This window comes from Cucumis melo, chloroplast, assembly GCF_025177605.1.
Source record: "Cucumis melo subsp. melo chloroplast, complete genome".
NCBI lineage: Eukaryota > Viridiplantae > Streptophyta > Magnoliopsida > Cucurbitales > Cucurbitaceae > Cucumis > Cucumis melo.
In genome coordinates, this window is record NC_015983.1 from 60,001 (window position 1) to 85,000 (window position 25,000).

The following is a 25,000-nucleotide window of genomic DNA, read 5'->3' on the forward strand; positions in this document are numbered from 1 at the left end:
ACTAAAAAATACAGGCATTTGTGGGTTCAATGCGAAAATTGTTATGGATTAAATTATAAGAAAATTTTTAAATCAAAAATGAATATTTGTCAACAATGTGGATACCATTTGAAAATGAGTAGTTCAGATAGAATCGAACTTTTGATTGATCCAGGTACTTGGGACCCTATGGATGAAGACATGGTCTCTTTGGATCCCATTCAATTTGATTCGGAGAATCAACTTTATACTTATAAAGATCGTCTTTCTTCTTATCAAAGAAAGACAGGATTAACTGAGGCTATTCAAACAGGCACAGGTAAATTAAATGATATTCCAGTAGCAATTGGGGTTATGGATTTTCAGTTTATAGGGGGTAGTATGGGATCCGTAGTAGGAGAGAAAATCACCCGTTTGATCGAGTATGCTACCAATCAATTTTTACCTCTTATTTTAGTGTGTGCTTCGGGAGGAGCACGCATGCAAGAAGGAAGTTTGAGCTTGATGCAAATGGCAAAAATATCTTCCGCTTTATATGATTATCAATCAAATAAAAAATTATTCTATGTAGCAATCCTTACATCTCCTACTACTGGTGGGGTGACAGCTAGTTTTGGTATGTTGGGGGATATCATTATTGCCGAACCGAATGCCTACATCGCATTTGCGGGTAAAAGAGTAATTGAACAAACATTGAATAAGGCAGTCCCTGAGGGTTCACAGGAGGCTGAATCTTTATTCGATAAGGGCTTATTCGATCTAATCGTACCACGTAATCCTTTAAAAGGTGTTGTGAGTGAGTTATTTCAGCTCCACGCTTTCGTTCCCTCGAATCAAAATTCAATCAAGTAAAGCCTTACTTAACTTAAAAAATGAATTCTTTTTTTTTTATTTCTTCCGCAAAATTTGGCACGGGGAAGAAAATGAATTTCATGCTCCCTTCTTAACATTACATGTGTATATATACTTCAACTATAGCAAATAGCGGCATAGAGTCTTGCATCTTTCTACATCTCTAGCGGATCTCTAGTTTTACTAAGAATCCCTGTTGTTGGATCGGATTATAACTACCTTTTTGGGAATTTGTACGAAAATCTTTATGAAATTTTATTAAAAAAAAATGCTAAGACAAGATAATAACTAAAATAATGCAAACGTCTATTATGATACATATATTTCATGTCGAAAGATGAGTAAGTCCATTTATTTAATTCGACATTCCTCATTCCTTTTCTATATATACTCACGTAGATATTACTTAGTATAATTATATATTGAATTAGTATAATTATAAGATACCTTTTATAACAATCAATAAATAACAGGTAAAACTATTAATATAACAATGAAAATATTAAGTCGAGGTATCCATTCTATGACAACTCTCACCACCTTACCCTCTATTTTTGTGCCTTTAGTGGGCCTAGTATTTCCGGCAATTGCAATGGCTTCTTTATTTCTTCATGTTCAAAAAAACAAGATTTTTTAAATATGCTGTCTATTTTTTTTTTTCAAAACTTAGACTTTGACGATAACACAGCTATCTATTTAGTAGACTAGAATCTAACATGTGGCTTACTCCAAACATAAGCGATTATACATACGTAAACATGATATCTGAGGAAATCAATTAGAAGTATTTCAAAATAGAAAATAGATAAGAGATCGGGCGACAAATGTTTGAGATATAAAATCAATATACCTATATGGATGTAGGTATCTATAGGGAATCATATAAAGGTGATGTTATTATTTTAGATCTAAGTAATTCGATGAATTACTTAGATCTAAAGTAAAGGTTCACATCAAAATAGTGCTAGTTGATTAGAGTTACTTCGGAAACAAAAAAAGTAAAATAGATTTTTTTTGATTCTCTTAATTCCAATAAAATGCAACGAGATCTAGTATGAATTGGCGATCAGAACGTATATGGATAGAATTTATAAGAGGATCTCGAAAAATCAGCAATTTCTGCTGGGCCTTTATCCTTTTTTTAGGTTCATTAGGGTTTTTATTGGTTGGAACTTCCAGTTATCTTGGTAGGGATTTGATAGCTTTATTTCCGTCTCAGCAAATAATTTTTTTTCCACAGGGGATCGTAATGTCTTTCTATGGGATTGCCGGTCTCTTTATTAGCTCCTATTTGTGGTGCACAATTTTGTGGAATGTAGGTAGCGGTTATGATCGATTCGATAGAAAAGAAGAAATAGTGTCTATTTTTCGTTGGGGGTTTCCTGGAAAAAATCGTCGAATCTTCCTACGATTCCTTATGAAAGACATTCAGTCCATCAGAATAGAAGTTAAAGAGGGTATTTATGCACGTCGTGTCCTTTATATGGAAATAAGAGGCCAAGGGGCCATTCCCTTGACGCGTACCGATCAGAATCTGACCCCACGAGAAATTGAGCAAAAGGCTGCCGAATTGGCCTATTTCTTGCGTGTACCAATTGAAGTTTTTTGAAAAATGAAGTTCAGAATGAATTTTGTTCGTAGCAAGAGGGATAAAACTGAAATGAAAGAATAGTCTTTTTTATAGACCATAGTAATAGTATAATAACTTAACTGGAATTTCTTCAGAATGCTCATTTGACCCAAAGCAGACGTATACGGAACAGCCAGAAAACTGTCTTTGTCCGAAATTTTGATCCGTATGTAAATCAACTGCACAGTAACAAAAAAAAGTGGATTCTTTGTTATTTTCTTTCTGTATTATTTCGAAATTCAAGGATTAACTAATAAATCACAAATCAAAAACTAAAAAACAGGGAATGGATTCATAATAGTATCCATATGACTTGTAATAGAACTTATGTTTGATATAAATATTAGTAGTGTAGAGAGTTAACGAATGAAGTGAGTTCATTAAAAAATAAAAGACGAAAAAATGGAAAAAAAGAAAGCATTCATTCCCCTTCTATATCTTGCATCTATAGTATTTTTGCCCTGGTGGATCTCTCTTTCATTTAATAAAAGCCTAGAATCTTGGGTTACTAATTGGTGGAATACTGGTCAATCCGAAATTTTTTTGAATGATATTCAAGAAAAGAGTATTATAAAAAAAGTTCTAGAATTAGAGGAACTCTTTCTCTTGGACGAAATGCTAAAGGAATACCCAGAAACACATCTACAAAAGCTTCGTATCGGAATCTACAAAGAAACGATCCAATTGATCAAGATGCACAATGAGGATCGTATCCATATGATTTTGCACTTCTCGACAAATATAATCTGTTTCGTTATTCTAAGTGGTTATTCTATTCTTGGTAATGAAGAACTTGTTATTCTTAACTCTTGGGTTCAAGAGTTCCTATATAACTTAAGCGACACAATAAAAGCTTTTTCTATTCTTTTATTAACTGATTTATGTATAGGATTCCATTCACCCCATGGTTGGGAACTAATGATTGGTTCTGTCTACAAAGATTTTGGATTTTCTCATAACGATCAAATTATATCCGGTCTTGTTTCCACTTTTCCAGTCATTCTTGACACAATTTTAAAATATTGGATCTTCCGTTATTTAAATCGTGTATCTCCCTCACTTGTAGTGATTTATCATTCAATGAATGACTGAAAAATATAATGTTTGTTACTTTGTACATAAGTAAAACATTCAAAATTGTACTTATTCCTTCTACCCATCGCGAAGGATGCCTCCTATATTCGAGTAACTTTATTTCAGTAAATAGCAGAATCATGGATAGGGAACTATACTAGGGACCTACCTAATTTTATTGTAGAAATTTTTGGGCTCAATGATTGGACCATGCAAACTAGAAATACCTTTTCTTCGATAAAGGAAGAGATTACTCGATCTATTTCCGTATCACTCATGATATATATAATAACTTGGGCACCCGTTTCAAATGCATATCCCATTTTTGCACAACAGGGTTATGAAAATCCACGAGAAGCAACCGGCCGTATTGTCTGCGCCAACTGCCATTTAGCTAATAAGCCCGTGGATATCGAGGTTCCACAAGCGGTACTTCCTGATACTGTATTTGAAGCAGTTGTTCGAATTCCTTATGATATGCAACTGAAACAAGTTCTTGCGAATGGTAAAAAGGGTGGTTTGAATGTGGGGGCTGTTCTTATTTTACCCGAGGGGTTTGAATTAGCCCCCCCCGATCGTATTTCTCCCGAGATTAAAGAAAAGATGGGCAATCTTTCTTTTCAGAGCTATCGTCCCACTAAAAAAAATATTCTTGTGATAGGTCCTGTTCCTGGTCAGAAATATAGTGAAATCACCTTTCCTATTCTTTCCCCGGACCCTGCGACTAAGAAAGATGTTCACTTCTTAAAATATCCCATATACGTAGGCGGGAACAGGGGAAGGGGTCAGATTTATCCCGACGGGAGTAAGAGTAATAATAATGTTTATAATGCTACAGCAGCAGGGATAGTAAGCAAAATAATACGAAAAGAAAAAGGAGGATATGAAATAACCATAGTGGATGCAGCGAATGGGCGTCAAGTGGTTGATATTATCCCTCCAGGACCAGAACTTCTTGTTTCAGAGGGCGAATCCATCAAACTTGATCAACCATTAACGAGTAATCCTAATGTGGGAGGATTTGGTCAGGGAGATGCGGAAATCGTCCTTCAAGATCCATTACGTGTCCAAGGCCTTTTGTTCTTTTTTGCATCTGTTATTTTGGCACAAATCTTTTTAGTTCTTAAAAAGAAACAGTTTGAGAAGGTTCAATTGTCCGAAATGAATTTCTAAATCTGGGGATTTATCAAATAAAGTTCGTAAAAAAAACCAAATTCTTGTTGGCAATTCTATAATTTAATTATGTATGATCAAAAAATTATGAAAAACTTTTTCCCTTGTTTTTTTTTTTTATTCTTTTTCGACCCTATTTCGGTAATTACTTGTACCGCATTACTAGTCATAGTATGGATATTATATTGTCAGGAAGACTATTTTACCTCTTCTTTATTTCTTTGTTTTTTACAATACAAATAGGAGCGGTATTATTATGATTATTATGTCACTGGTGCCAGATTGAAATGTCATTGAATGTGTCTATTTTTATTCTAATAGAATAAAAATAGAGTAGATATTAAAAATAAGATAAGTAAATGGAGAATAGAAAAAAAATGAAGGGAACAAAGGATTCTAGAAGGAATTATGCATCTTTCTAGTATTCGATACCAGAAAAATTCCTTTTCTTGTTCTGGTGTCGAAATAATAAACTAATGAATTATTCTTGATCCCGTTCGTCAAAGATCTCTATTCTTAGTTTCAATTTTTCCCGGTTTATCAGAACCTTTTTTTCGATTTATTACATAAGTAGTGAACAAATTCAATGAATTTTTCAATTCTATTTTATATTAAAATAACTATAGAAAATTCTATTAGTATATTTTAATCTATTTAAAGGGTTTGTGATATCTGATCGATAGAAATATAATATTGTTATATTGGGATTGTATCATCCAGAAAGAGGGAATCGAGTGATTCTCTCTTTCTTTTTTTCGCTTTGAAATGAAAGTATCGACCGATACGATCGCGAAAGAGATGGTCTGAATCAATTTTTTTTTTGAAGCAATTCAGAATCAGAAAGAAATGAAGTTTTTTGAAAAAATAGGAAAGATCCATTTTTTCATTTATATGAATAAATTAGTCTAATTCTAATTAGTAAGAGCTCAACGGGACCTACCCCCTCTTTTTTTCTGATTTGAGGGGGATCCTGTTGAGTTCTTACGCTTTCATGTCTCCAACTCAGTTCATCCGATTATTACAGAGATGAACCTAAGCCGGAATATGAACCATAAAAGAAAATACCAACTAAACCGATCACAGGAATACCAGTTACAGTACCGATTATCCAAAGAGGAATCCTTCCAGTAGTCTCGGCCATTTGTCCCACTTCCCTCCCCATTTCATCAAGTGGTCGTGCTAGAGACAGAAACAGTCATAGATAATTATGAGATGATATCCTTCCGAATGGGATAAGATAATTCGTACTATTATTTAGTATTTTCTTTTATTTAATTGAAGAAATAATTGGAAAATAAAACAGCAAGTACAAAAATGAGTAATAACCCCCAGTAAAGACTGGTACGATTCAATTCAACATTTTGTTCGTTCGGATTTGATTGTGTCATAGCTCTATAATTCGGATTAGGTTTATCGTTGGATGAATTGCATTGCTGATATTGACCCTAAAAAAGAAACGGTAGGTACAGCTAGTCCGTGAACAGTTAACCATCGCACTGTAAAAATAGGATAAGTTTTATCGATAGTCATTTGGTCCTCCTAAAAAGATCTACTAAATTCATCGAGTTGTTCCAAAGAATCAAAACGGCCAGTTATTAATGGAATTCCTTGTCGGCTCTCTGTAAAATACTCATTTGGACGAGGGCTTCCAAAAACATCGTAAGCTAAACCCGTGCTGACGAATAACCAACCTGCAATGAATAGAGAAGGTATAGTAATGCTATGAATGACCCAGTATCGAATACTGGTGATAATATCAGCAAAAGAACGTTCTCCTGTGCTTCCAGACATGCCGAGCTCCACATATTCTTGTACAGTCAAAAGGGGGATCGATTCCGTAAAAGATGAGATCAGTAAATGGAAATTAACTGAAATTTTATCTTTGTAAGATCGTCAATATTGTACCGAGGGTGTTTTTAGAGTATACCGAATCAGTATAGCTATCCTTCTTCTGACGCAGCAACGCAATTTCACAATAAGTATCAAAATGAAGCACTAAAACTAAATAATATAATTTGTTTCTTCTTTTCTTGCTGCTTGTCGATGTAGAATCATATACCATTCATTCAATAGAAAATTCTGAAAATGCCTGTCTGTAGTATTAAGGATTCTATCGGTTATTGGCTTCGGGCTAGAAAGCGAAGATTGGGTAAAATGTGAATCCGACTGGTTGGTTTATAATAATTTAGGAAGCAGATTCTAATAGTCCCAAAATTCAATGAAATTAGACGTGAAATCTCGAAATATTTCTTTTGTGTTTGTAGTTATATTTTTGTTTGAATCTTTTTTTATTTTATTTTAAGGAATTGGTTAGTCGTCCAGTAACAAGTAACAGTAGTACATAGGATTCGATGAACGAAACAGAACAACGAATAGAAGAATAATAAATATTCGTAATGCACGCATTATTGTTTTATATTAGACTCAAACGATCGTTCTTCAACTAATTAGAAGAATGTTTTTAATATGGAAAGAATAAGAATAAATGGAGAACCTAGTTTCGAGTGATCTGATCGTGCGATACTTTTTTTCTTTTTAAAAAAGATTTTATGGAAATGAACCCACTACATAAAATCTAATTAGTGGGAATACAATTTCATAAATAAAGGGCATTATAAGGTCATTCATTCTTCAGCGATTCAAAGAGCATTTCATTTTTGGAATCAAGTTACACAACATAGTTTATTTATTATTTTTCTTTTTTTTTTTTTTTTTCTTTCTAATTATTTAGAATCCATTTAATAGATTTATATATTTACTAGATTTATATATTAAATTATTGTTTATAAATTCTTTATAATAAGAATATTTGTTTTGAAAACTCAAGAGTTGTTCAATGAATCCCTTGATTCCGAATTGCGGGATAGAGAGACAGATGATGAATTGATTTCTTACCTATGTCACAAGATTTTTGTTAGTATCATCTATAATCATAATAATAGATGAATCAAAAACTTTCACTTGAATATATTTTTTCAATTAGTATTTTTACTTATCCATCCGCGTATCTTTCAAAAATAGAAACTTAGGGAAGTGCTTTATAAACATATGGATAAAAATAACGTATTTCATTTAGCCTCGTCATGCCTACTATCACTAGTTATTTCGGTTTTCTACTAGCAGTTTTAACTATAACCTCAGCTCTATTTATCGGTCTGAACAAGATACGACTTATTTGATTAAAATTCATTGAATGCACAATTCAAAAAAAAGAAAGATTTCGGTGTTATTCAATATATTCTATATATTGTAGAGTTCTTTACCTTGTCAATTCAATTTCGAATTCTTGGTCATTGAGATTCATGGGCAATACCGATTAATATTTTAAGGATAGATATTACCTCTCCTTTTCCTCGTTCAACTAAATTGAAATGATTGAAGTTTTTCTATTTGGAATCGTATTAGGTCTAATTCCTATTACTTTGGCTGGATTATTTGTGACCGCATATTTACAATACAGACGGGGGGATCAGTTGGACCTTTGATTAATTAACAGTTCTTTTTTTTGATTGACCCCCTACTTGCTTTATAGGAGGTAAAATTTTGATTTCTGTTGAATTATTTCAGTATCATTTTGATTTAACAACAACAAGAATCGAATCACGCTCTATAGGATTTGAACCTACGACATCGGGTTTTGGAGACCCGCGTTCTACCGAACTGAACTAAGAGCGTTTTATTATCAAACTAAAAGCAACCCGAATATATCTTCGATACATATATTATCATAGAGAATATCATAAAATTAAATAAAAAAAGATTGATTCGATATATGTATGTTCAATTTTTATGGATCTCAATTGATTCCTCGTTACTGTTCAGAAGATAAGTAATAGGTAGGGATGACAGGATTTGAACCCGTGACATTTTGTACCCAAAACAAACGCGCTACCAAGCTGCGCTACATCCCTTTCAATTGGTCTACAGTGTTATTGTAGAGAATCCCTGTCTTGTTTTCCACATTTTTTATTTATTTCCTCCATTGGTATACACAAATTATCTTGCCATTTCTTCTTTTTTGTCTCATATCATATATAAAATATAATAAAAATAATAAAAAGACTTATATACGTATGAAATAATAAATATTAAATCCGCCGTAAAGAAAAATGAATATTTGGGGTGGGGCGGAAAGCTACATATTTTTTTTAATAAAAAAGGGAATATCTACCGAATTGAACTGTTGTACATTTCAATTTGAATTAGGAATTCCGCGGACAATACAAGCGGTTATTAACTATATATACATTTGATGGTATGTAATACCAGTATGTATTACAAATTACTATAAAGTAGGAGGGTTTTCAATGCGAGATCTAAAAACATATCTCTCCGTGGCACCGGTAGTAAGTACTATATGGTTCGGGGCTTTAGCGGGTCTATTAATCGAGATCAATCGTTTATTCCCGGATGCGTTGGTATTCCCGTTTTTTTCATTCTAGTTATTGACTTGGGAAGGGGTGAAGAAGATTAGAAAAACAATCAAATATCTTTGACTAATCCCCTTCCCCCTTCTTTTTTTTAGAGTTTTTAGACTTAGAATAAGTTAGAAAGAATCAAAATGGATTCAACCTCAGTCAAACTCGGACGCGGCGCCAGGTTCAAATTTAATTAATAAAAGAGTGAGAACGAAAATGAAAATGTGATGGCTAGGGCAACAATATCATACAAAATACTTAAATGAAAAACTGTACTGCGATTCTAAATTTAGAAATTATTGTATTACTATATTTTAATATTTGATTGTAACGAAATCTTTCATAATTTTATTTCGAGTTACCAATTTTTCTTTTTTTCTTCATTTTGGATCGGAAAATGGAAGAGTTGCGTGAATCAAAAATCCAAGGGAGGTTCATGGCCAAGGGTAAAGATGCCCGAGTAACTGTTATTTTGGAATGTACTCGTTGTGTTCGAAACGGTGTTAATAAGGAATCAATAGGGATTTCCAGATATATTACTCAAAAGAATCGACACAATACGCCTAGTCGATTGGAATTGAGAAAATTCTGTCCCCGGTGTTACAAACATACGATTCATGGGGAGATAAAGAAATAGATCGAACCGATCGGCTGTGTGTCACCCTTTTCCAATCCAAGGAAGATGAAAAATTACATATATTAGACATATTTTAGATTTAAATATAAACAAACCAAATCCTATTTCGATCGGATCTAAAATGATTTAGAATTAAGAAATAGGATTTTCGGGATAAGGAATAAAAAAACCATGGATAAATCCAAGCGACTCTTTCTTAAATCCAAACGATCTTTTCGTAGGCGTTTGCCCCCGATTCCATCGGGGGATCGAATTGATTATAGAAACATGAGTTTAATTAGTCGATTTATTAGTGAACAAGGAAAAATATTATCTAGACGGGTAAATAGATTGACCTTAAAACAGCAACGCTTAATTACTATTGCTATAAAACAAGCTCGTATTTTATCTTTGTTACCTTTTCTTAATAATGAGAAACAATTTGAAAGAAGCGAGTCGACCGCTAGAACTATTGGTCTTAGAACCAGGAATAAATAGACTTAGCTTACTCTTTAATTGAATTAAAATTCTAATCCAAACTCAACCGCAGATTGATTCTTTGTTCGAAAAATCCGAAAATCTAGATTCGATTGTCGTGTCGTAAGAAAAAGAAAGAATAGTGGAAGAAGAATAAATCGTTTTTTTTTTATTGAACATATTTGCTCATTTTGACCACTTTATCATATTTTATCATACTAATTTCTACTCTACCTTCTCGGAGTTCATTCTCCAGAGAACTCCATTTTAAGCATTCCGCTGGATTCTTTGCAATCTTCGTATTTTATGATCTCATTGGAAATCATATAAAGACAATTTCTATTTAATATCGCGATTTGGGCAAGTATTTTACGATTAAGAAGCAACTGCCTCTTGTAGAGATTGTGTATGAATCTACTATAACTGTAGTCTACCTTATTAGATCGAATTACTGCATTTATTCGAGCGATCCACAACTGTCGAAAATTTCTTTTTTGCCTACCTCTATCCCGATAAGCTGAAGCCAAAGCTCTTATTTTCTGTTGAGTAATAGTTCGAGTAAGTCTTGAATGAGCCCCTCGAAAGCTTGATGCAAATAAACGAATTTTTGTTCTACGTCTCCGAGCTATATATCCTCGTTTAATTCTAGTCATTGAATAAATGAAACTTTGATGAATAACTAATGGATTTCCTTTCTTTCAGTTATTCCTTTCTCCTTTCCTAGTCTATTAATAACAAAACGTATTTTTCCAATGTATAAAATAAAAATTCCAATGGCTTTTGCTACTATAACCTTCCCGACCACTATTTCTTTTTTTGTTCTAATCACCCCAAAATACGAAATAGTATTTTTACTAGGTATAAAAAACAAAAATAGAGTAAATAAATAAAAATAGAAATGGATAAAGAAATAGTGGGTTCCTTCGTTTCTATGGTTACTTCTTAAACGGTGAGGTCCTCTCTATACACCGGAGCTCCTTCTTTTATTTCATCAATGTTATTGTTAACTTGTACAGTTCACCCTCTTTGGCTCTACCCATGAATTATCTAGTAATCGGTCTTTCACAACGAGATCTACCTATACAGTAACGGTATTTAATTATGAAGATTGGTTGGGTAGCTGACCCTCTTAGTCCGTTCTTGGAAGAATAAGGCTATAATCCTTCTGTTAAATAGGATTTCCTCTGCTTAATGGATAAGCATTTGTTACCAATGGGGAATTCTTTCTCATCTAAAATTGAAAATAGAGATGATTGGATTTGCACCAATAGAAACCATAAATTTGATACACAATAAAAGGATATGATAAATCTTTGTTTATTTATTTTCGGTAGTGAACGGATTTCTTCCATTCATTCTATCCTATTCACTGTACTTATAACTGATACGGGAAAAATTTTGTACTTTCTTTTGTCCCGGTCCATGGTCTAAACGAGTCGCACATACACCCTAGTACATGTTCCTCGACGCTGAGGGCATCCCCGAAGGGCGGGCGATTTGGTGACATTTCTGATTGGCTGTCTTGTGTTTCTAATAAGTTGTTTAATAGTTGGCATGTTGAATTGTATACATAATGAGTTGGTTTAGATCAATCCTAACCGGATGATTATGAATTACTTCTATATTCGATATTAATAATTAATATGATTAATAGTAATATATTAACCCCGGTAAAAAGAGAAAATCGAAAATTTCGGATTTTTGCGTGAAATACCTGCTATTTGTTATTCAACCGCTACAAGATCAACAATTCCATGAGCTTGGGCTTCTGTTGCTGACATAAAAACATCCCTTTCCATGTCTTCGGATATAACCCATAAGGGTTTGCCTGTTCTTTGTACATAAACCCTTGTGAGGATTTCGCGCAGCCTCAGTAGTTCTTTCGCTTCCAGGATAAATTCTCCCGTTTGTGCCTCATAAAAAGAACTAGCAGGTTGATGGATCATTACCCTGATGATTTAATAAATGGTTTTCTCTATCTTACATCATTATCATGATGAGTCAAAGATAATAAAAAAAAGATAGGATTAACAACCGTACAGGCATCCTTTGTGCAGTGCATACGGCTCCACAATGGAATTCATTTTTACCTTCCAGCGAAGGAATAGAAAATATAGGATCTAGCAGACCCAGAGCAGTAAATGATCCAATAACCACCCTTCCTTTTTTTTAGTAATTTCAAAATACTATGATGGTTCCGTTGCTTTATGATTTCGTTTGTTATTCAGCAATCCCAAAGTTTCTTTTTTTTATTTTTTTTCTTAAAAATAAATATTTCGTAGTCTTTCATAACAGAAATATTGTTAAGAGTCTTCCGTCGTGAAAACAAAAAAGTTTGTGACGCTGAAAGAGGCCTCCGCGATAAATCAGCCTACAATCGGAAATGCCTTTTATCTCATACTACTCTTTCGATACATAACCTAATGGTTTAGAAAAAAAAAATTCTCATATCGAATTCAAAGTGCCATGCTATTATTACTTAATATTTTATATGGCGAAGGCATAGTTTTCTTTTTGTCTAAAAAAAACTCATTGGCGCCGAGCGTGCGGGAATGCTAGACGTTTGGTAATTTCTCCTCCGACTAGAATAAAAGATCCCATTGAAGCGGCTAATCCCATGCATACTGTCTGTACATGTGGTTGCACAAATTGCATAGTATCATAAATACCTAATCCGCTTATTACCCCTCCACCGGGAGAGTTTATAAATAAATACAGATCTTTGGTATCATTCTCCATACTGAGATATACCATAAGACCAATAAGTTGATTCGAAATCTCACTATCAACCTCTTGGCCTAAAAAAAGTAATCTTTCTCGATAAAGTCGGTTGATTAGGATAAAATTGTATCCCTTAAGAACCGTACGGGCACCTTTTGATGCATACGGTTCAAAAAAAATAGCGAAAAAAGAATCAATGTTTAGATTTTAGCCTTCTTTAGAGGACTCTTTCTAACTTCTAATGAAGGGGCTTTTTCTTACCTTCCATTTTTTTTTCAAAATGGATGAGTTTTGTCCTTTGGCCCGCGGTCGTTTATCTATACTATAAATTTCAATAAATAAAAAAACAATTCATTAAATTTTCAATTTATCGAACTAACTTTTCATTGATATATTGTTTCATCGAGATTCAATTTCAATTCCGATGTCATTTTCTTGTTCCAAAATGGTCTTCTTCAATTCTTTTAGGTTTATGCTCTACTCCGAGTCAAGATCTGCCCGATTTGGATTTGCACATATAGGACAAATGCCCCAATAGCATGGCTTTTTGCTACGACTTCTTTTTTTTTTCAATTTACTTCATATTACTCGATTGATTAAAAGTTTTCTATCAATGCTATTGATAAATCGAATATGATACAAGTAGTAGTAATCATAGAATAGATAGATTCCAAATTGAGTTTTTTCTAAGCGGAGCCTGGATACTTCATTTTATTAGTACAACCGAGAAAACCATAAATTATTCTAATTGATAATATTAATCTGGATACCCCCCAAAAAATAGATCTAATTGCACTTCACGCTCCAAATTTTTGATGATTAAATCAATCCGTCTTGGGCGAAAGAGAGGATATCTCGATCGGGGGAGAGAACGGGGAAATACCATATGACCCAATATATCTGACAAGTCGCACTATATGTCAACCCACGATGCGTCTTCCTCTCCGGGACTTCGAAAAGGTACTTTTGGAACACCAATAGGCATTAAAGCAAAGAAAAAAGAATTAAGTACTATAGCTAACTTTGATGTGGAAGCGTAACAACGGGTTTATTGTCTTAATAAATAAGATGGGCCTTTATCAGATTTTATCTTTTAGCATATTTTATACATAGATTTAATAAGTTCATAAAAAAGGAAAACAGAATTAATAAGGGAAACTTCTTCCCGAATAGGTTTTTGAATGATGAACAAGTATGTATACATTCACTCCTATAAAATAGGATCAATTCCCATCTACCATTGCGTATTGGTACTTATCGAGTATAGAATAGATCTGCTTCTTTTTGTTCCTACGAATAGAATCGAATTGTTCCATTATTACTAAAAGAATAGACTAAATATTAATCCTTTCGCCAAGATAATCCCCTCAAAAGGGGAGGTCCGTAGCATAGTTTTTTTTTCAGTGCAATAAAGTTACATAGTGTCTATTTTTCCTTGATAAAGGGGTATTTCCATGGGTTTGCCTTGGTATCGTGTTCATACCGTTGTATTGAATGATCCCGGTCGTTTGCTTTCTGTTCATATAATGCATACAGCTCTAGTTGCTGGTTGGGCCGGTTCAATGGCCCTATACGAATTAGCAGTTTTTGATCCCTCTGATCCTGTTCTTGATCCAATGTGGAGACAGGGTATGTTCGTTATACCCTTCATGACTCGTTTAGGAATAACCAATTCATGGGGGGGTTGGAGTATCACAGGAGGGACTATAACGAATCCGGGTATTTGGAGTTACGAAGGTGTGGCCGGAGCACATATTGTGTTTTCTGGATTGTGCTTCTTAGCAGCTATCTGGCATTGGGTGTATTGGGATCTAGAAATATTTTGTGATGAACGTACAGGAAAACCTTCTTTGGATTTGCCGAAGATTTTTGGAATTCATTTATTTCTCTCAGGGTTGGGTTGCTTTGGTTTTGGTGCATTTCATGTAACCGGATTGTATGGTCCGGGAATATGGGTATCCGATCCTTATGGATTAACCGGAAGGGTACAAGCCGTAAATCCTGCGTGGGGTGTCGAAGGGTTTGATCCTTTTGTTCCGGGCGGAATAGCCTCGCATCATATTGCAGCAGGTACATTGGGCATATTAGCGGGCCTATTCCATCTTAGTGTTCGTCCGCCCCAACGTCTATACAAAGGATTACGTATGGGAAATATTGAAACCGTCCTTTCCAGTAGTATCGCTGCTGTATTTTTTGCAGCTTTTGTTGTTGCTGGAACTATGTGGTATGGTTCAGCAACTACCCCGATTGAATTATTTGGGCCCACTCGTTATCAATGGGATCAGGGATACTTCCAGCAAGAAATATATCGAAGAGTTAGTACCGGGTTAGCCGAAAATCAAAGTTTATCAGAAGCTTGGTCTAAAATTCCTGAAAAATTAGCTTTTTATGATTATATCGGGAATAATCCCGCAAAAGGTGGATTATTCAGAGCGGGTTCCATGGACAACGGGGATGGAATAGCTGTTGGTTGGTTAGGACACCCTGTTTTTAGAGATAAAGAAGGGCGCGAACTTTTTGTACGCCGTATGCCGACCTTTTTTGAAACATTTCCGGTTGTTTTGGTAGACGGAGACGGAATTGTTAGAGCCGATGTTCCTTTTCGAAGAGCAGAATCGAAGTATAGTGTTGAACAGGTCGGTGTAACTGTTGAGTTCTATGGCGGTGAACTCAATGGAGTCAGTTATAGTGATCCTGCTACTGTGAAAAAATATGCTAGACGTGCTCAATTGGGTGAAATTTTTGAATTAGATCGTGCTACTTTGAAATCCGATGGGGTTTTTCGTAGCAGTCCAAGGGGTTGGTTTACTTTTGGGCATGCTTCCTTTGCTTTGCTCTTCTTCTTCGGACACATTTGGCATGGTGCGAGAACCTTGTTCAGAGATGTCTTTGCTGGTATTGACCCAGATTTGGACGCTCAAGTAGAATTTGGGGCATTCCAAAAACTTGGAGATCCAACTACAAAAAGAGTCTAGTCTGATACAAGATTGCTCTGTTCTTTTTTTCCTTTATTTTTTGATTTGACATAGATAGGGTACCGGATAAATCTTTATTCGGATTGCTTACTTTTCATTTCTTTGACTCTTGTCTTGGTCTTTTTTTTATCCGTAAAAAGATCCCAATTAAACAGGTATGGAAGCTATAATTGTAAACCGAAATCAAATCTATGGAAGCATTGGTTTATACATTCCTCTTAGTCTCGACTCTAGGAATAATTTTTTTCGCTATCTTTTTTCGCGAACCGCCTAAAGTTCCAACTCCAACTAAAAAGGCAAAATGATTTCTCATTATCTCAATTGAAGTAATGAGCCTCACAATATTGTGAGGCTCATTACTTCAACTAGTCCCCGTGTTCCTCGAATGGATCTCTTAGTTGTTGAGAGGGTTGCCCAAAAGCAGTATATAAGGCATACCCAGTAAAACTTACAAGTAAACCAGATATAGAGATGGCAACTAGGGTTGCTGTTTCCATTATTATATAATTTCAAGACCACAATGGATCTATAATAAGATCATTTATTTACAACGGAATGGTATACAAAGTCAACAGATCTCACTGAATAAAAAAAAATATAGGATTATTTATGGCTACACAAACCGTTGACGATAGTTCTAGATCTGGGCCAAGACGAACTGTTGTAGGGGATTTATTGAAACCATTGAATTCGGAATATGGTAAAGTGGCTCCTGGGTGGGGAACTACACCTTTAATGGGTGTCGCGATGGGTTTATTTGCGATATTCCTATGTATTATTTTGGAGATTTATAATTCTTCCATTTTACTGGACGGAATTTCAAGCAATTAGATTCGATTCACAAGAACCCCTAAATAACTTTTCAATAAAAAGGAAAGTCTAAAGTATGTAGGTTTCTGCTTTTTAGCCCACTATTTTTTGGTAGTTCGATCGTGGAATTTATTTTTTTCTGTATTTCCGGAATATGAGTGTGTGACTTGTTAGAATTGATCCTATGGATACGACAGAGAAGAAGTCGGTCATCTTGATGAAGATGATTTTATCTCGTTGGATATTCAGTCTAGGCTAGTATCTGGAGCACAGAATATATGAAATAGATTCCAAAATATTAGAACAAATATTAGAACTATGATTCATACTTATCAGACCTCGTGGCCGGACTCCGAAACAAGAGTTAGAAGTGATAAATAAAAAAAATTTATTCTTTCGTTTCTACTTATTTTGGTTAAAGGATAAACCTTTCTTTAGCTTTTTTCATTATATTCAGTCATTGAATAAGCATTGAATAAGTGATAATCCAAGGGTTCTTACTCAGGGAATTTTTGAACTTTTTTGGGAAGGTTTTTTATTGAATCATCGTGGTTCTAGTCTGAATCTAAGGTTTTAATTGATTCATAGGGTCTTAACAAGATAATTCCTATCAATAATAAAGAAAACAAGAGTAAAGTCGCATTACATACAAATCAAAGAAAAAAAATAGGTAAATAGAAGATTCAAGAGGCCCCTAATGATCAATATAACTATGAATGAGCCGACTTGATATTTGGGCATTATAACTACAAAGAAGACTTTTCGGATTTTGATTCTTTCGTATCTTGATACAAAAAATTGAATCATAGCATTAAGAAGTTTGAAACTTTTTAGTACACATATCCGTTACGAGCGGTATTTGGGTGTTTCTGTTTGAGCCGTACGAGACGAAATTCTCATATACGGTTCTCAGAGGGGGGTCCCCTTGGTTTACCTATCTCAATAAAGTGTATGATTGGTTCGAAGAACGTCTTGAAATTCAGGCGATTGCAGATGATATAACTAGTAAATACGTTCCTCCTCATGTCAACATATTTTATTGTCTAGGAGGAATTACGCTTACTTGTTTTTTAGTACAAGTAGCTACGGGGTTTGCTATGACTTTTTACTACCGTCCGACCGTTACTGAGGCTTTTGCTTCTGTTCAATATATAATGACGGAAGCAAATTTTGGTTGGTTAATCCGATCAGTTCATAGATGGTCGGCAAGTATGATGGTCTTAATGATGATCCTGCACGTATTTCGCGTGTATCTTACTGGTGGATTTAAAAAACCTCGTGAATTGACTTGGGTTACAGGTGTGGTTCTGGCTGTATTGACCGCATCCTTTGGTGTAACTGGTTATTCCTTACCTCGGGACCAAATTGGTTATTGGGCAGTCAAAATTGTAACAGGTGTACCGGAAGCTATTCCAGTAATAGGGTCGCCTTTGGTAGAGTTATTACGCGGAAGTGCTAGTGTGGGACAATCTACCTTGACTCGTTTTTATAGTTTACACACTTTTGTATTACCTCTTCTTACTGCCGTATTTATGTTAATGCACTTCCCAATGATACGTAAGCAAGGCATTTCTGGTCCTTTATAGAGAATAGAAATCATAGATTTGTAATTAGTTATTTATGATTACTCAGGGGGGAAGAAGAGTATTTCATTGCTGCAAATATGGATTATTGAAAAATAAGACATGTATTTGGATATTTCCCTTCAACTCCACGAAATTTTATTCGTTATTTTTCAATAATAGTTGAAGGGAATTCTTCGAAGAGAAAATGGATTATGGGAGTGTGTGACTTGAACTATTGATTGGACCGTGTAGATATATGTCTTTTTATCTGCCACATTGGGATTCACAACAAAATGTGTCTTTATTCCAACCACCGCGAAAGCTCCATACAGAGGGTAGGCTGGTTCGCTTGAAGAGAATCTTTTCCATGATCAGACTTGACCATGTCGTGCATGACCAGGCTCCGTAAGATCCATTAGAATAGGTGATATATATGCCATAATACAGATTATGTTTTATCTATTTCACTTACTTAATAGTATGAAAATGCATTCATTTCCTCTGCATTGACTCGATTTATAATACTATCGGAGTGAAACAAGGGATCTAAAGAAGAACATAGGCTAGACTCTATTAGTAACAAGTAAATCCTTTGGATGTAAAAAGTATCAATATTTTTGGGGGCTAAAGCCCCATCGCAAGGGTTGAGACGACCCAGAAAGCACTTGAACATTATCAACTTTGTAAGCCTACTTGGGTATTGAGCATTTATCTGTACGAACTTAATTCCTTGCAATGGATAATTGTAACTCTTGAAAACGGAATCCACTAAATTTTTTCTTACATTGAATCACTCATTTATTTTATATATGCTTGGATAAGATATCGATTTTTTTTTCTGGATCCAGTTGGTTCGTTTGATTTGTGCTCGAGCCGGATGATGAAAAATTATCATGTCCGGTTCTTTCGGGGGATGGATCCATAATAATTCACCTATCCTAATAACAAAAAAACCAGATTTGAATGATCCTGTATTAAGAGCTAAATTGGCTAAGGGTATGGGTCATAATTATTACGGAGAACCCGCATGGCCCAATGATCTTTTATATATTTTTCCAGTAGTCATTCTAGGTACTATTGCATGTAACGTGGGCTTAGCGGTTCTAGAACCATCAATGATTGGTGAACCCGCAGATCCATTTGCAACTCCTTTGGAAATATTGCCGGAATGGTATTTCTTTCCCGTATTTCAAATACTTCGTACAGTGCCAAATAAGTTATTGGGTGTTCTTTTAATGGTTTCCGTACCGGCGGGATTATTAACTGTACCATTTTTGGAGAATGTCAATAAATTCCAAAATCCATTTCGTCGTCCAGTAGCGACAACCGTCTTTTTGATTGGTACCGCAGTAGCTCTTTGGTTGGGTATTGGAGCAACATTACCGATTGATAAATCCCTAACTTTAGGGCTTTTTTAAATTGATTCAATTGTGAAATAAATAAAATATCACGATGTGTGTATCTAGGGAATAGTTGCTTCAAAGTGAATTACCCCTAGATACACATATTTAATGAAATTTTTGATTTATTTTGAGTATACGGATTCTGTTAAAGATTCAAACTTCATTTTCGTCTTTTTTTTTTATAAAGTTTTTTTACAACAAAAATCCAATGGATTTCAAATTTATGCAAAATTCTTTTCCATTTCGAGAATGTCTAATATATGTTTTACGTCTTCTATGCGAAAATGTTTGATTTTCATAAGTTCGTCTGGACTATTATTCAAAAGGTCAAATAATGTATGTATATTGCACCTTTTGAGGCAATTATAGATCCTAGGAGGCAATTCTGATTGGTCAATAAAAATATATTTTAATGCTCTTTCTTTTTTCTTTTTTCTTAGTTTCGCCAATTTCTCATGAAAAGTAAAAAGGGGTAAAGTAACTTTTTGTTTATTATTTTTAAAATGGAAGTTTTCTTTTTCTTCTTCCGCATGTAAAAAAGGAATAAATAAATCAATCAAATTCCGAGAGGCTTCATGAAGTGCTTCTTTAGGAGTTAAACTTCCATTGGTCCATATTTCGAGAAAAAGTATCTCTTGTTTTTCATTCCCATTTACATAAGAATGAATACTATGATTAACATTTCGAACAGGCATGAATATAGCATCCATAGGATAACTTGCGTCTTGAAAATTATTTGGCGTTTGTATATGATATCCGCGATTCCTCTCGATCTTTAATTCAATACAAAAATTAATTGGTTCCGTTAGGTTAGCTATATGCTGTGTATTATCAACGATTTCCACCGAAGGTGGTAAGATGATGTCTTGAGCAGTTACGCATCCAGGACCCTTGACACAAATAGACGCATCACGAGTTCCATACAGATTACTTCTCAATACAATTTCTTTCAAATTCATTAAAATTTCATGTACTGATTCTTGAATACCGACTATGGTAGAGTATTCATGTGGGATTTTTTCAGATTTTGCACGTGTGATACATGTTCCCTCTATTTCTCCAAGCAAAGCTTTTCGCATCGCAATGCCTATAGTATCCCCTTGTCCCTTCATAAGTGGAGACAGAATAAAGCGTCCATAATAAAGACGCTTACTGTCTGCTCTTGATTCAACACACTTCCACTTTAGTGTCCGAGTCGATACTCTGATTTTCTCTCGAACCATAGTAATATTTTTTGATAAAATCATTGAATTATTTATTTCTCTTGAAATTTCTCTTCAATGTTTATTTTTACACACGTCGTTTTTTAGGGGGCCTACAGCCATTATGTGGCATAGGGGTTACATCCCGTATGAAACTTAATAGTATACCGCTTCTCCGAATAGCTCTTAATGCTGCATCTCTTCCGAGACCGGGGCCCTTTATCATAACTTCGGCTCGTTGCATCCCTTGATCCACTACTGCCCGAATAGCATTTCCTGCTGCGGTTTGGGCGGCAAATGGTGTCCCTCTTCTTGTACCTTTGAATCCACACGTACCGGCGGAGGACCAAGAAATTACCCGACCCCGTACATCTGTAACAGTCACAATTGTATTGTTGAAACTTGCTTGAACATGAATAACGCCCTTTGGTATTCTACGCGTACTTTTACGTGAGCTAATACGTCCATTTCTACGTGAACCGATTCTTGGTATGGGTTTTGCCATATTTTATCATCTCATAAATCTAAGTCAGAGATATATGGATATATCCATTTCATGTCAAAACGGATCCTTTAATTTCTTTTTATGTATATATTGTGGGTGGCCTTTAGGGGTCCTTTTTTTTATAAAGATTATCCTTGTCTTTGTTTATGTCTCGGATTGGAACAAATTACCATAATTCGTCTCCGCCTACGGATCAGGCGACATTTTTCACAAATTTTCCGAATGGAGGCCCTTATTTTCATATTTTTTATTCCTTACCTTAATCTACTTATTGGAAGAAAATAAGTTTCTTGAAATTTTCTATTTCGAATTGGATCTCCCTACAAAAAAAAGAATATTGCACGTGAAAAGACTACTTCACCTAATCATTCGAATCTTTGTTTCGTAGTCTATAAATTATACGCCTTCTGGTCCTGGTTGAATCGTAACAACTTACTGAAATTTTGACTCTCTATTACCTAGTATATGGATAAAACTATGTTGAATCCTTCCTGAAACGTAACCTAGAATTGGATCCTCATTATCTAAACAAACCCAAAACATATCATTGGTAAGTGATTCAGTAATTAAACCTTCAGAAATCCTTTTTTGCTCTTTCATTCCAGACGAAACACCCTTCAAAGTATCAATTAATCAAGGGGGAGTCGTATTATAAACTATAAACCCACCTCTTTTCTTTTTTTTTTTTTTTTACAAATAGGGAAGTTCTGTGTATAATTCGAATATCATAAAGATTACCATATATAACACAAAATTTCGCCGCCGATTCCCTGTAGTCGAGCTTCTCGGTCTGTCATTATACCCCGAGAAGTAGACAGAATTACAATGCCCATTCCGCCTAAAATTCTAGGAATTTTTTGATAGTTAGAATATATTCGGAGACCAGGTCGACTGATCCGTTTTAAATTTAAAATCGTTTTATATGGTCCTTTCCTATTTCTTCTATGTCGTAGGGTTAAAACCCAAAAATCCTTGTTGCTTTCCCGATGTTTCCTTACGTTTTCAATAAAACCTTCTCGTAAAAGTATTTTAACAATGTTTTCGGTGATGTTAGTAGATGGTATTCGAACCATTCCTTTTCTATTCATGTCAGCATTGCGAATAGAGGTTATTATGTTAGCAATAGTGTCCTTACCCATGATAAACGAAAATTATTGGTTACTTAAATTTTTGATCTAATCAACATTCTTTTTTATTAAATAGTTATGAATTTTAAAAGGTATATACGTGATACACAATCTACTAATTAATTTCATTCAAATAGTATAACTATCTCACGGTCTGTCTCATTTTATAATACTTCAGGTGCTAATGAAATTATTTTAGTGAAATTTAACTGTCTCAATTCTCGGGCAATCGCACCAAAAATTCGAGTTCCTTTTGGATTTCCTTCTTGATCAATAACAACCGCAGCATTGTCATCATATCGTATTATCATACCATTTTCTCGTTTGAGTTCTTTACAAGTACGTACAATTACAGCTCTGATCACTTCTGATCTTTCTAGAGGTGTATTTGGGACGGCTTTCTTGATTACAGCAACAATAACGTCACCAATATGAGCATATCGTCGATTACTAGCCCCTATGATTCGAATACACATCAATTCTCGGGCTCCGCTGTTATCTGCTACATTCAAAAGGGTTTGAGGTTGAATCATATTATTTTGGAATCTTTTCTTTCAATGCAAAGGGCGAAGTAAAAAAAAAAAAAGAAATATTGTTTTTCAAAAAAAAAAATAAATAAATCTGCAATTGTTTTTTTTTCATCTTAAACAAAGATCGCTTTCCTTTGATTCTACATTTCTATCCCGAAGTAATGAATTGGGTTCGTATAGGCATTTTGGATGCCGCTATTGAAATAGCTTTTCTGGCTATATTTTCGGCTACTCCACTCATTTCATAAAGTATTCTACCTGGTTTAACAACAGCTACCCAATATTCGGGGGATCCTTTCCCTGAACCCATACGTGTTTCTGTGGGTCTTAGTGTAACGGGTTTGTCCGGAAATATACGTACCCATATTTTTCCACCGCGTCGTGCATTTCGTGTCATTGCCCTTCGTCCGGCTTCGATTTGTCTCGATGTGATCCAAGCGGGTTCAAGTGCCTGAATAGCGTATCTCCCGAAGCAAATACTATTGCCTCGATAAGATATTCCTTTCATTCTTCCTCTATGGTGTTTACGGAATCTGGTTCTTTTGGGGTTATAGTTGATGGTTATTTCTAAATTCCATCTCTACTACAGAACCGGACATGAGAGTTTCTTCTCATCCAGCTCCTCGCGAATGAAACGATTCAAAAAAATATACATGTATTTACTGATATTTTCTGAATAATAGATTCAATTATGGGATTTTTGATATTTCATTTAATCAATCTATTCGAAATTTGTATATCTTCTTTTCTTTTGATAGAAAACTAAACTGTTTATAGATTCTAGAATAATAGAATAAGTTTTTTTATTATAGTTTTCTAAAAAATTATAGATAATATAATCTCGTTTTGTTATTTTTTCTTTTATTATTAAGGTTATAACAAATCTTTATTTTGTTTTGCCTTTTTTTATCTATTATTATATTTGATCGACCCTAATTTAGAAATATAATAAAATGGAAACGTTCGCGGGCGAATATTTACTCTTTTTATATATGTTTTGGTTCTCGGGTTAGTTAGCCCATGAACCTACCTCTCATAATAAATGGATTGGTCTTGGGTTCCTTCCGCCATCCTACCCAATGAATTATTAGGATTCGTTTTCAATAGAATATTATGTATTCACGGGTTCCCTCGTTCCCATCGCCTCTCGATTAATGGTTAGGTCTTAATTATACAATGGAGCCCGTAATAAAATTTGTTTTTGAGTCAATCTTCTCAGTCTTTATTGTCTCGGGGCTCTTGGCTTTTTTGTTCTATGAACAGATTCATCTAATTATGAATTCATCAGTCTTAATGCTTTATTACACTACCTTTTATGAGATGACCCATAGACCTTACATATTACGTATTGGAATGATATATCATTCATATTCTTTTTCTCTCTTTCTTTCACCCTTCCATTTATCCGCATACTTTTATTGCTTGACAACTCATAATCGGATTTTTTTTATGCAAAAAAGATTTCAGTTGCTACAATGATATGACCAATATAACATATCTTGACTGGTTGGTTTTTTAGATCCAGATAATGCGAAGCGATGAGTTGGTTATTAGTTTTATAATTATTAGTTCAGATTATGTATGGGCTTATCCTTCTTTATTTTTTGGTTTTAATCCGAACATAAAAAAAACTGACGAGTCGCACACTAAGCATAGCAATTATCTCAAATGATTAATTTCATTTTTATTTAACCTTATAGAATTGCTCATTTTTTATTTAAACGAAAAAGACTGATTTGTCATTTCTTGGTCGATCATTGAATAAAACGTAAACACAAGTTGAGTAAGGGCTTATTATTGCTCGTCTACAAATATCCAAATTTTGATGCCTAATACCCCATAGATAGTTCGAACTGGATAGCAACAATAATCAATTTTAGCTCGAATGGTTTGTAGAGGAACCCGTCCTTCTCTGATCCATTCGACACGTGCAATTTCTTTTC

At 34.5% G+C, this 25,000-nt stretch overlaps 31 protein-coding genes and 2 non-coding genes across 34 annotated transcripts in view. All coding sequences in view use genetic code 11, as the record gives it.

The window, feature by feature from the left end:
* Positions 1-831, forward strand: part of accD (acetyl-CoA carboxylase carbosyltransferase beta subunit) — a 1,476-nt gene extending 645 nt beyond the window's left edge. The window contains exon 1 of the mRNA in view: positions 1-831. This exon is cut by the window's left edge and continues 645 nt beyond it. Within this exon, the coding sequence (YP_004841792.1) occupies positions 1-831 (831 nt within the window).
* Positions 832-1,354: 523 nt separating this feature from the next.
* psaI (photosystem I subunit VIII) lies at positions 1,355-1,468 on the forward strand. The gene has a single exon. It carries the CDS (start codon positions 1,355-1,357, stop codon positions 1,466-1,468), a length of 114 nt encoding a protein of 37 aa, YP_004841793.1.
* A 417-nt stretch (positions 1,469-1,885) lies between these two features.
* On the forward strand, positions 1,886-2,440 carry ycf4 (photosystem I assembly protein ycf4). The gene has a single exon. It carries the CDS (start codon positions 1,886-1,888, stop codon positions 2,438-2,440), a length of 555 nt encoding a protein of 184 aa, YP_004841794.1.
* A 423-nt stretch (positions 2,441-2,863) lies between these two features.
* Positions 2,864-3,553, forward strand: cemA (chloroplast envelope membrane protein). The gene has a single exon. It carries the CDS (start codon positions 2,864-2,866, stop codon positions 3,551-3,553), a length of 690 nt encoding a protein of 229 aa, YP_004841795.1.
* A 192-nt stretch (positions 3,554-3,745) lies between these two features.
* petA (cytochrome f) lies at positions 3,746-4,708 on the forward strand. The gene has a single exon. The coding sequence runs from the start codon at positions 3,746-3,748 to the stop codon at positions 4,706-4,708; it is 963 nt and encodes a 320-aa protein (YP_004841796.1).
* Positions 4,709-5,726: 1,018 nt separating this feature from the next.
* psbJ (photosystem II protein J) lies at positions 5,727-5,849 on the reverse strand. The gene has a single exon. It carries the CDS (start codon positions 5,847-5,849, stop codon positions 5,727-5,729), a length of 123 nt encoding a protein of 40 aa, YP_004841797.1.
* A 130-nt stretch (positions 5,850-5,979) lies between these two features.
* On the reverse strand, positions 5,980-6,096 carry psbL (photosystem II protein L). Its single transcript has one exon. It carries the CDS (start codon positions 6,094-6,096, stop codon positions 5,980-5,982), a length of 117 nt encoding a protein of 38 aa, YP_004841798.1.
* A 22-nt stretch (positions 6,097-6,118) lies between these two features.
* Positions 6,119-6,238, reverse strand: psbF (photosystem II cytochrome b559 beta subunit). Its single transcript has one exon. It carries the CDS (start codon positions 6,236-6,238, stop codon positions 6,119-6,121), a length of 120 nt encoding a protein of 39 aa, YP_004841799.1.
* Positions 6,239-6,247: 9 nt separating this feature from the next.
* On the reverse strand, positions 6,248-6,499 carry psbE (photosystem II cytochrome b559 alpha subunit). Its single transcript has one exon. The coding sequence runs from the start codon at positions 6,497-6,499 to the stop codon at positions 6,248-6,250; it is 252 nt and encodes an 83-aa protein (YP_004841800.1).
* A 1,292-nt stretch (positions 6,500-7,791) lies between these two features.
* On the forward strand, positions 7,792-7,887 carry petL (cytochrome b6/f complex subunit VI). Its single transcript has one exon. It carries the CDS (start codon positions 7,792-7,794, stop codon positions 7,885-7,887), a length of 96 nt encoding a protein of 31 aa, YP_004841801.1.
* A 192-nt stretch (positions 7,888-8,079) lies between these two features.
* On the forward strand, positions 8,080-8,193 carry petG (cytochrome b6/f complex subunit V). The gene has a single exon. It carries the CDS (start codon positions 8,080-8,082, stop codon positions 8,191-8,193), a length of 114 nt encoding a protein of 37 aa, YP_004841802.1.
* Positions 8,194-8,309: 116 nt separating this feature from the next.
* On the reverse strand, positions 8,310-8,382 carry trnW-CCA. Its single transcript has one exon. It is a non-coding gene; the product is annotated as a tRNA-Trp (tRNA).
* Positions 8,383-8,545: 163 nt separating this feature from the next.
* Positions 8,546-8,619, reverse strand: trnP-UGG. Its single transcript has one exon. It is a non-coding gene; the product is annotated as a tRNA-Pro (tRNA).
* Positions 8,620-9,015: 396 nt separating this feature from the next.
* Positions 9,016-9,150, forward strand: psaJ (photosystem I subunit IX). Its single transcript has one exon. The coding sequence runs from the start codon at positions 9,016-9,018 to the stop codon at positions 9,148-9,150; it is 135 nt and encodes a 44-aa protein (YP_004841803.1).
* Positions 9,151-9,562: 412 nt separating this feature from the next.
* On the forward strand, positions 9,563-9,763 carry rpl33 (ribosomal protein L33). Its single transcript has one exon. The coding sequence runs from the start codon at positions 9,563-9,565 to the stop codon at positions 9,761-9,763; it is 201 nt and encodes a 66-aa protein (YP_004841804.1).
* A 171-nt stretch (positions 9,764-9,934) lies between these two features.
* Positions 9,935-10,240, forward strand: rps18 (ribosomal protein S18). Its single transcript has one exon. It carries the CDS (start codon positions 9,935-9,937, stop codon positions 10,238-10,240), a length of 306 nt encoding a protein of 101 aa, YP_004841805.1.
* A 224-nt stretch (positions 10,241-10,464) lies between these two features.
* Positions 10,465-10,872, reverse strand: rpl20 (ribosomal protein L20). The gene has a single exon. It carries the CDS (start codon positions 10,870-10,872, stop codon positions 10,465-10,467), a length of 408 nt encoding a protein of 135 aa, YP_004841806.1.
* A 789-nt stretch (positions 10,873-11,661) lies between these two features.
* On the reverse strand, positions 11,662-11,775 carry rps12 (ribosomal protein S12; one part of a trans-spliced gene, as the record gives it; the record has 2 gene entries for this part). Coding sequences YP_004841807.1 and YP_004841762.1 both cover positions 11,662-11,775 — 114 coding nt within the window.
* Positions 11,776-11,943: 168 nt separating this feature from the next.
* Positions 11,944-13,925, reverse strand: clpP (clp protease proteolytic subunit). The gene is made up of 3 exons: positions 13,857-13,925; positions 12,758-13,051; positions 11,944-12,171 (listed from the first exon to the last, which is right to left on the reverse strand). Exons 1-3 carry the CDS (start codon positions 13,923-13,925, stop codon positions 11,944-11,946), a joined length of 591 nt encoding a protein of 196 aa, YP_004841808.1.
* A 469-nt stretch (positions 13,926-14,394) lies between these two features.
* On the forward strand, positions 14,395-15,915 carry psbB (photosystem II CP47 chlorophyll apoprotein). Its single transcript has one exon. It carries the CDS (start codon positions 14,395-14,397, stop codon positions 15,913-15,915), a length of 1,521 nt encoding a protein of 506 aa, YP_004841809.1.
* A 182-nt stretch (positions 15,916-16,097) lies between these two features.
* psbT (photosystem II protein T) lies at positions 16,098-16,220 on the forward strand. The gene has a single exon. It carries the CDS (start codon positions 16,098-16,100, stop codon positions 16,218-16,220), a length of 123 nt encoding a protein of 40 aa, YP_004841810.1.
* Positions 16,221-16,280: 60 nt separating this feature from the next.
* psbN (photosystem II protein N) lies at positions 16,281-16,412 on the reverse strand. Its single transcript has one exon. The coding sequence runs from the start codon at positions 16,410-16,412 to the stop codon at positions 16,281-16,283; it is 132 nt and encodes a 43-aa protein (YP_004841811.1).
* A 112-nt stretch (positions 16,413-16,524) lies between these two features.
* Positions 16,525-16,746, forward strand: psbH (photosystem II phosphoprotein). Its single transcript has one exon. It carries the CDS (start codon positions 16,525-16,527, stop codon positions 16,744-16,746), a length of 222 nt encoding a protein of 73 aa, YP_004841812.1.
* Positions 16,747-16,879: 133 nt separating this feature from the next.
* petB (cytochrome b6) lies at positions 16,880-18,311 on the forward strand. Its single transcript has 2 exons — positions 16,880-16,885; positions 17,616-18,311. Exons 1-2 carry the CDS (start codon positions 16,880-16,882, stop codon positions 18,309-18,311), a joined length of 702 nt encoding a protein of 233 aa, YP_004841813.1.
* Positions 18,312-18,502: 191 nt separating this feature from the next.
* petD (cytochrome b6/f complex subunit IV) lies at positions 18,503-19,708 on the forward strand. The gene is made up of 2 exons: positions 18,503-18,510; positions 19,234-19,708. The coding sequence occupies exons 1-2, from the start codon at positions 18,503-18,505 to the stop codon at positions 19,706-19,708; spliced, it is 483 nt and encodes a 160-aa protein (YP_004841814.1).
* Positions 19,709-19,914: 206 nt separating this feature from the next.
* rpoA (RNA polymerase alpha subunit) lies at positions 19,915-20,916 on the reverse strand. The gene has a single exon. It carries the CDS (start codon positions 20,914-20,916, stop codon positions 19,915-19,917), a length of 1,002 nt encoding a protein of 333 aa, YP_004841815.1.
* A 67-nt stretch (positions 20,917-20,983) lies between these two features.
* Positions 20,984-21,400, reverse strand: rps11 (ribosomal protein S11). Its single transcript has one exon. The coding sequence runs from the start codon at positions 21,398-21,400 to the stop codon at positions 20,984-20,986; it is 417 nt and encodes a 138-aa protein (YP_004841816.1).
* Positions 21,401-21,528: 128 nt separating this feature from the next.
* On the reverse strand, positions 21,529-21,642 carry rpl36 (ribosomal protein L36). Its single transcript has one exon. It carries the CDS (start codon positions 21,640-21,642, stop codon positions 21,529-21,531), a length of 114 nt encoding a protein of 37 aa, YP_004841817.1.
* A 119-nt stretch (positions 21,643-21,761) lies between these two features.
* infA (translational initiation factor 1) lies at positions 21,762-22,000 on the reverse strand. The gene is given in 2 exon segments: positions 21,762-21,847; positions 21,859-22,000. 2 exon segments carry the CDS (start codon positions 21,998-22,000, stop codon positions 21,762-21,764), a joined length of 228 nt encoding a protein of 75 aa, YP_004841818.1.
* A 134-nt stretch (positions 22,001-22,134) lies between these two features.
* rps8 (ribosomal protein S8) lies at positions 22,135-22,539 on the reverse strand. Its single transcript has one exon. It carries the CDS (start codon positions 22,537-22,539, stop codon positions 22,135-22,137), a length of 405 nt encoding a protein of 134 aa, YP_004841819.1.
* Positions 22,540-22,691: 152 nt separating this feature from the next.
* Positions 22,692-23,060, reverse strand: rpl14 (ribosomal protein L14). The gene has a single exon. It carries the CDS (start codon positions 23,058-23,060, stop codon positions 22,692-22,694), a length of 369 nt encoding a protein of 122 aa, YP_004841820.1.
* A 145-nt stretch (positions 23,061-23,205) lies between these two features.
* rpl16 (ribosomal protein L16) lies at positions 23,206-24,711 on the reverse strand. Its single transcript has 2 exons — positions 24,703-24,711; positions 23,206-23,604 (listed from the first exon to the last, which is right to left on the reverse strand). The coding sequence occupies exons 1-2, from the start codon at positions 24,709-24,711 to the stop codon at positions 23,206-23,208; spliced, it is 408 nt and encodes a 135-aa protein (YP_004841821.1).
* Positions 24,712-24,851: 140 nt separating this feature from the next.
* rps3 (ribosomal protein S3) overlaps positions 24,852-25,000 on the reverse strand; it is a 657-nt gene continuing 508 nt past the window's right edge. Inside the window, exon 1 of the mRNA in view lies at positions 24,852-25,000. This exon is cut by the window's right edge and continues 508 nt beyond it. Within this exon, the coding sequence (YP_004841822.1) occupies positions 24,852-25,000 (149 nt within the window).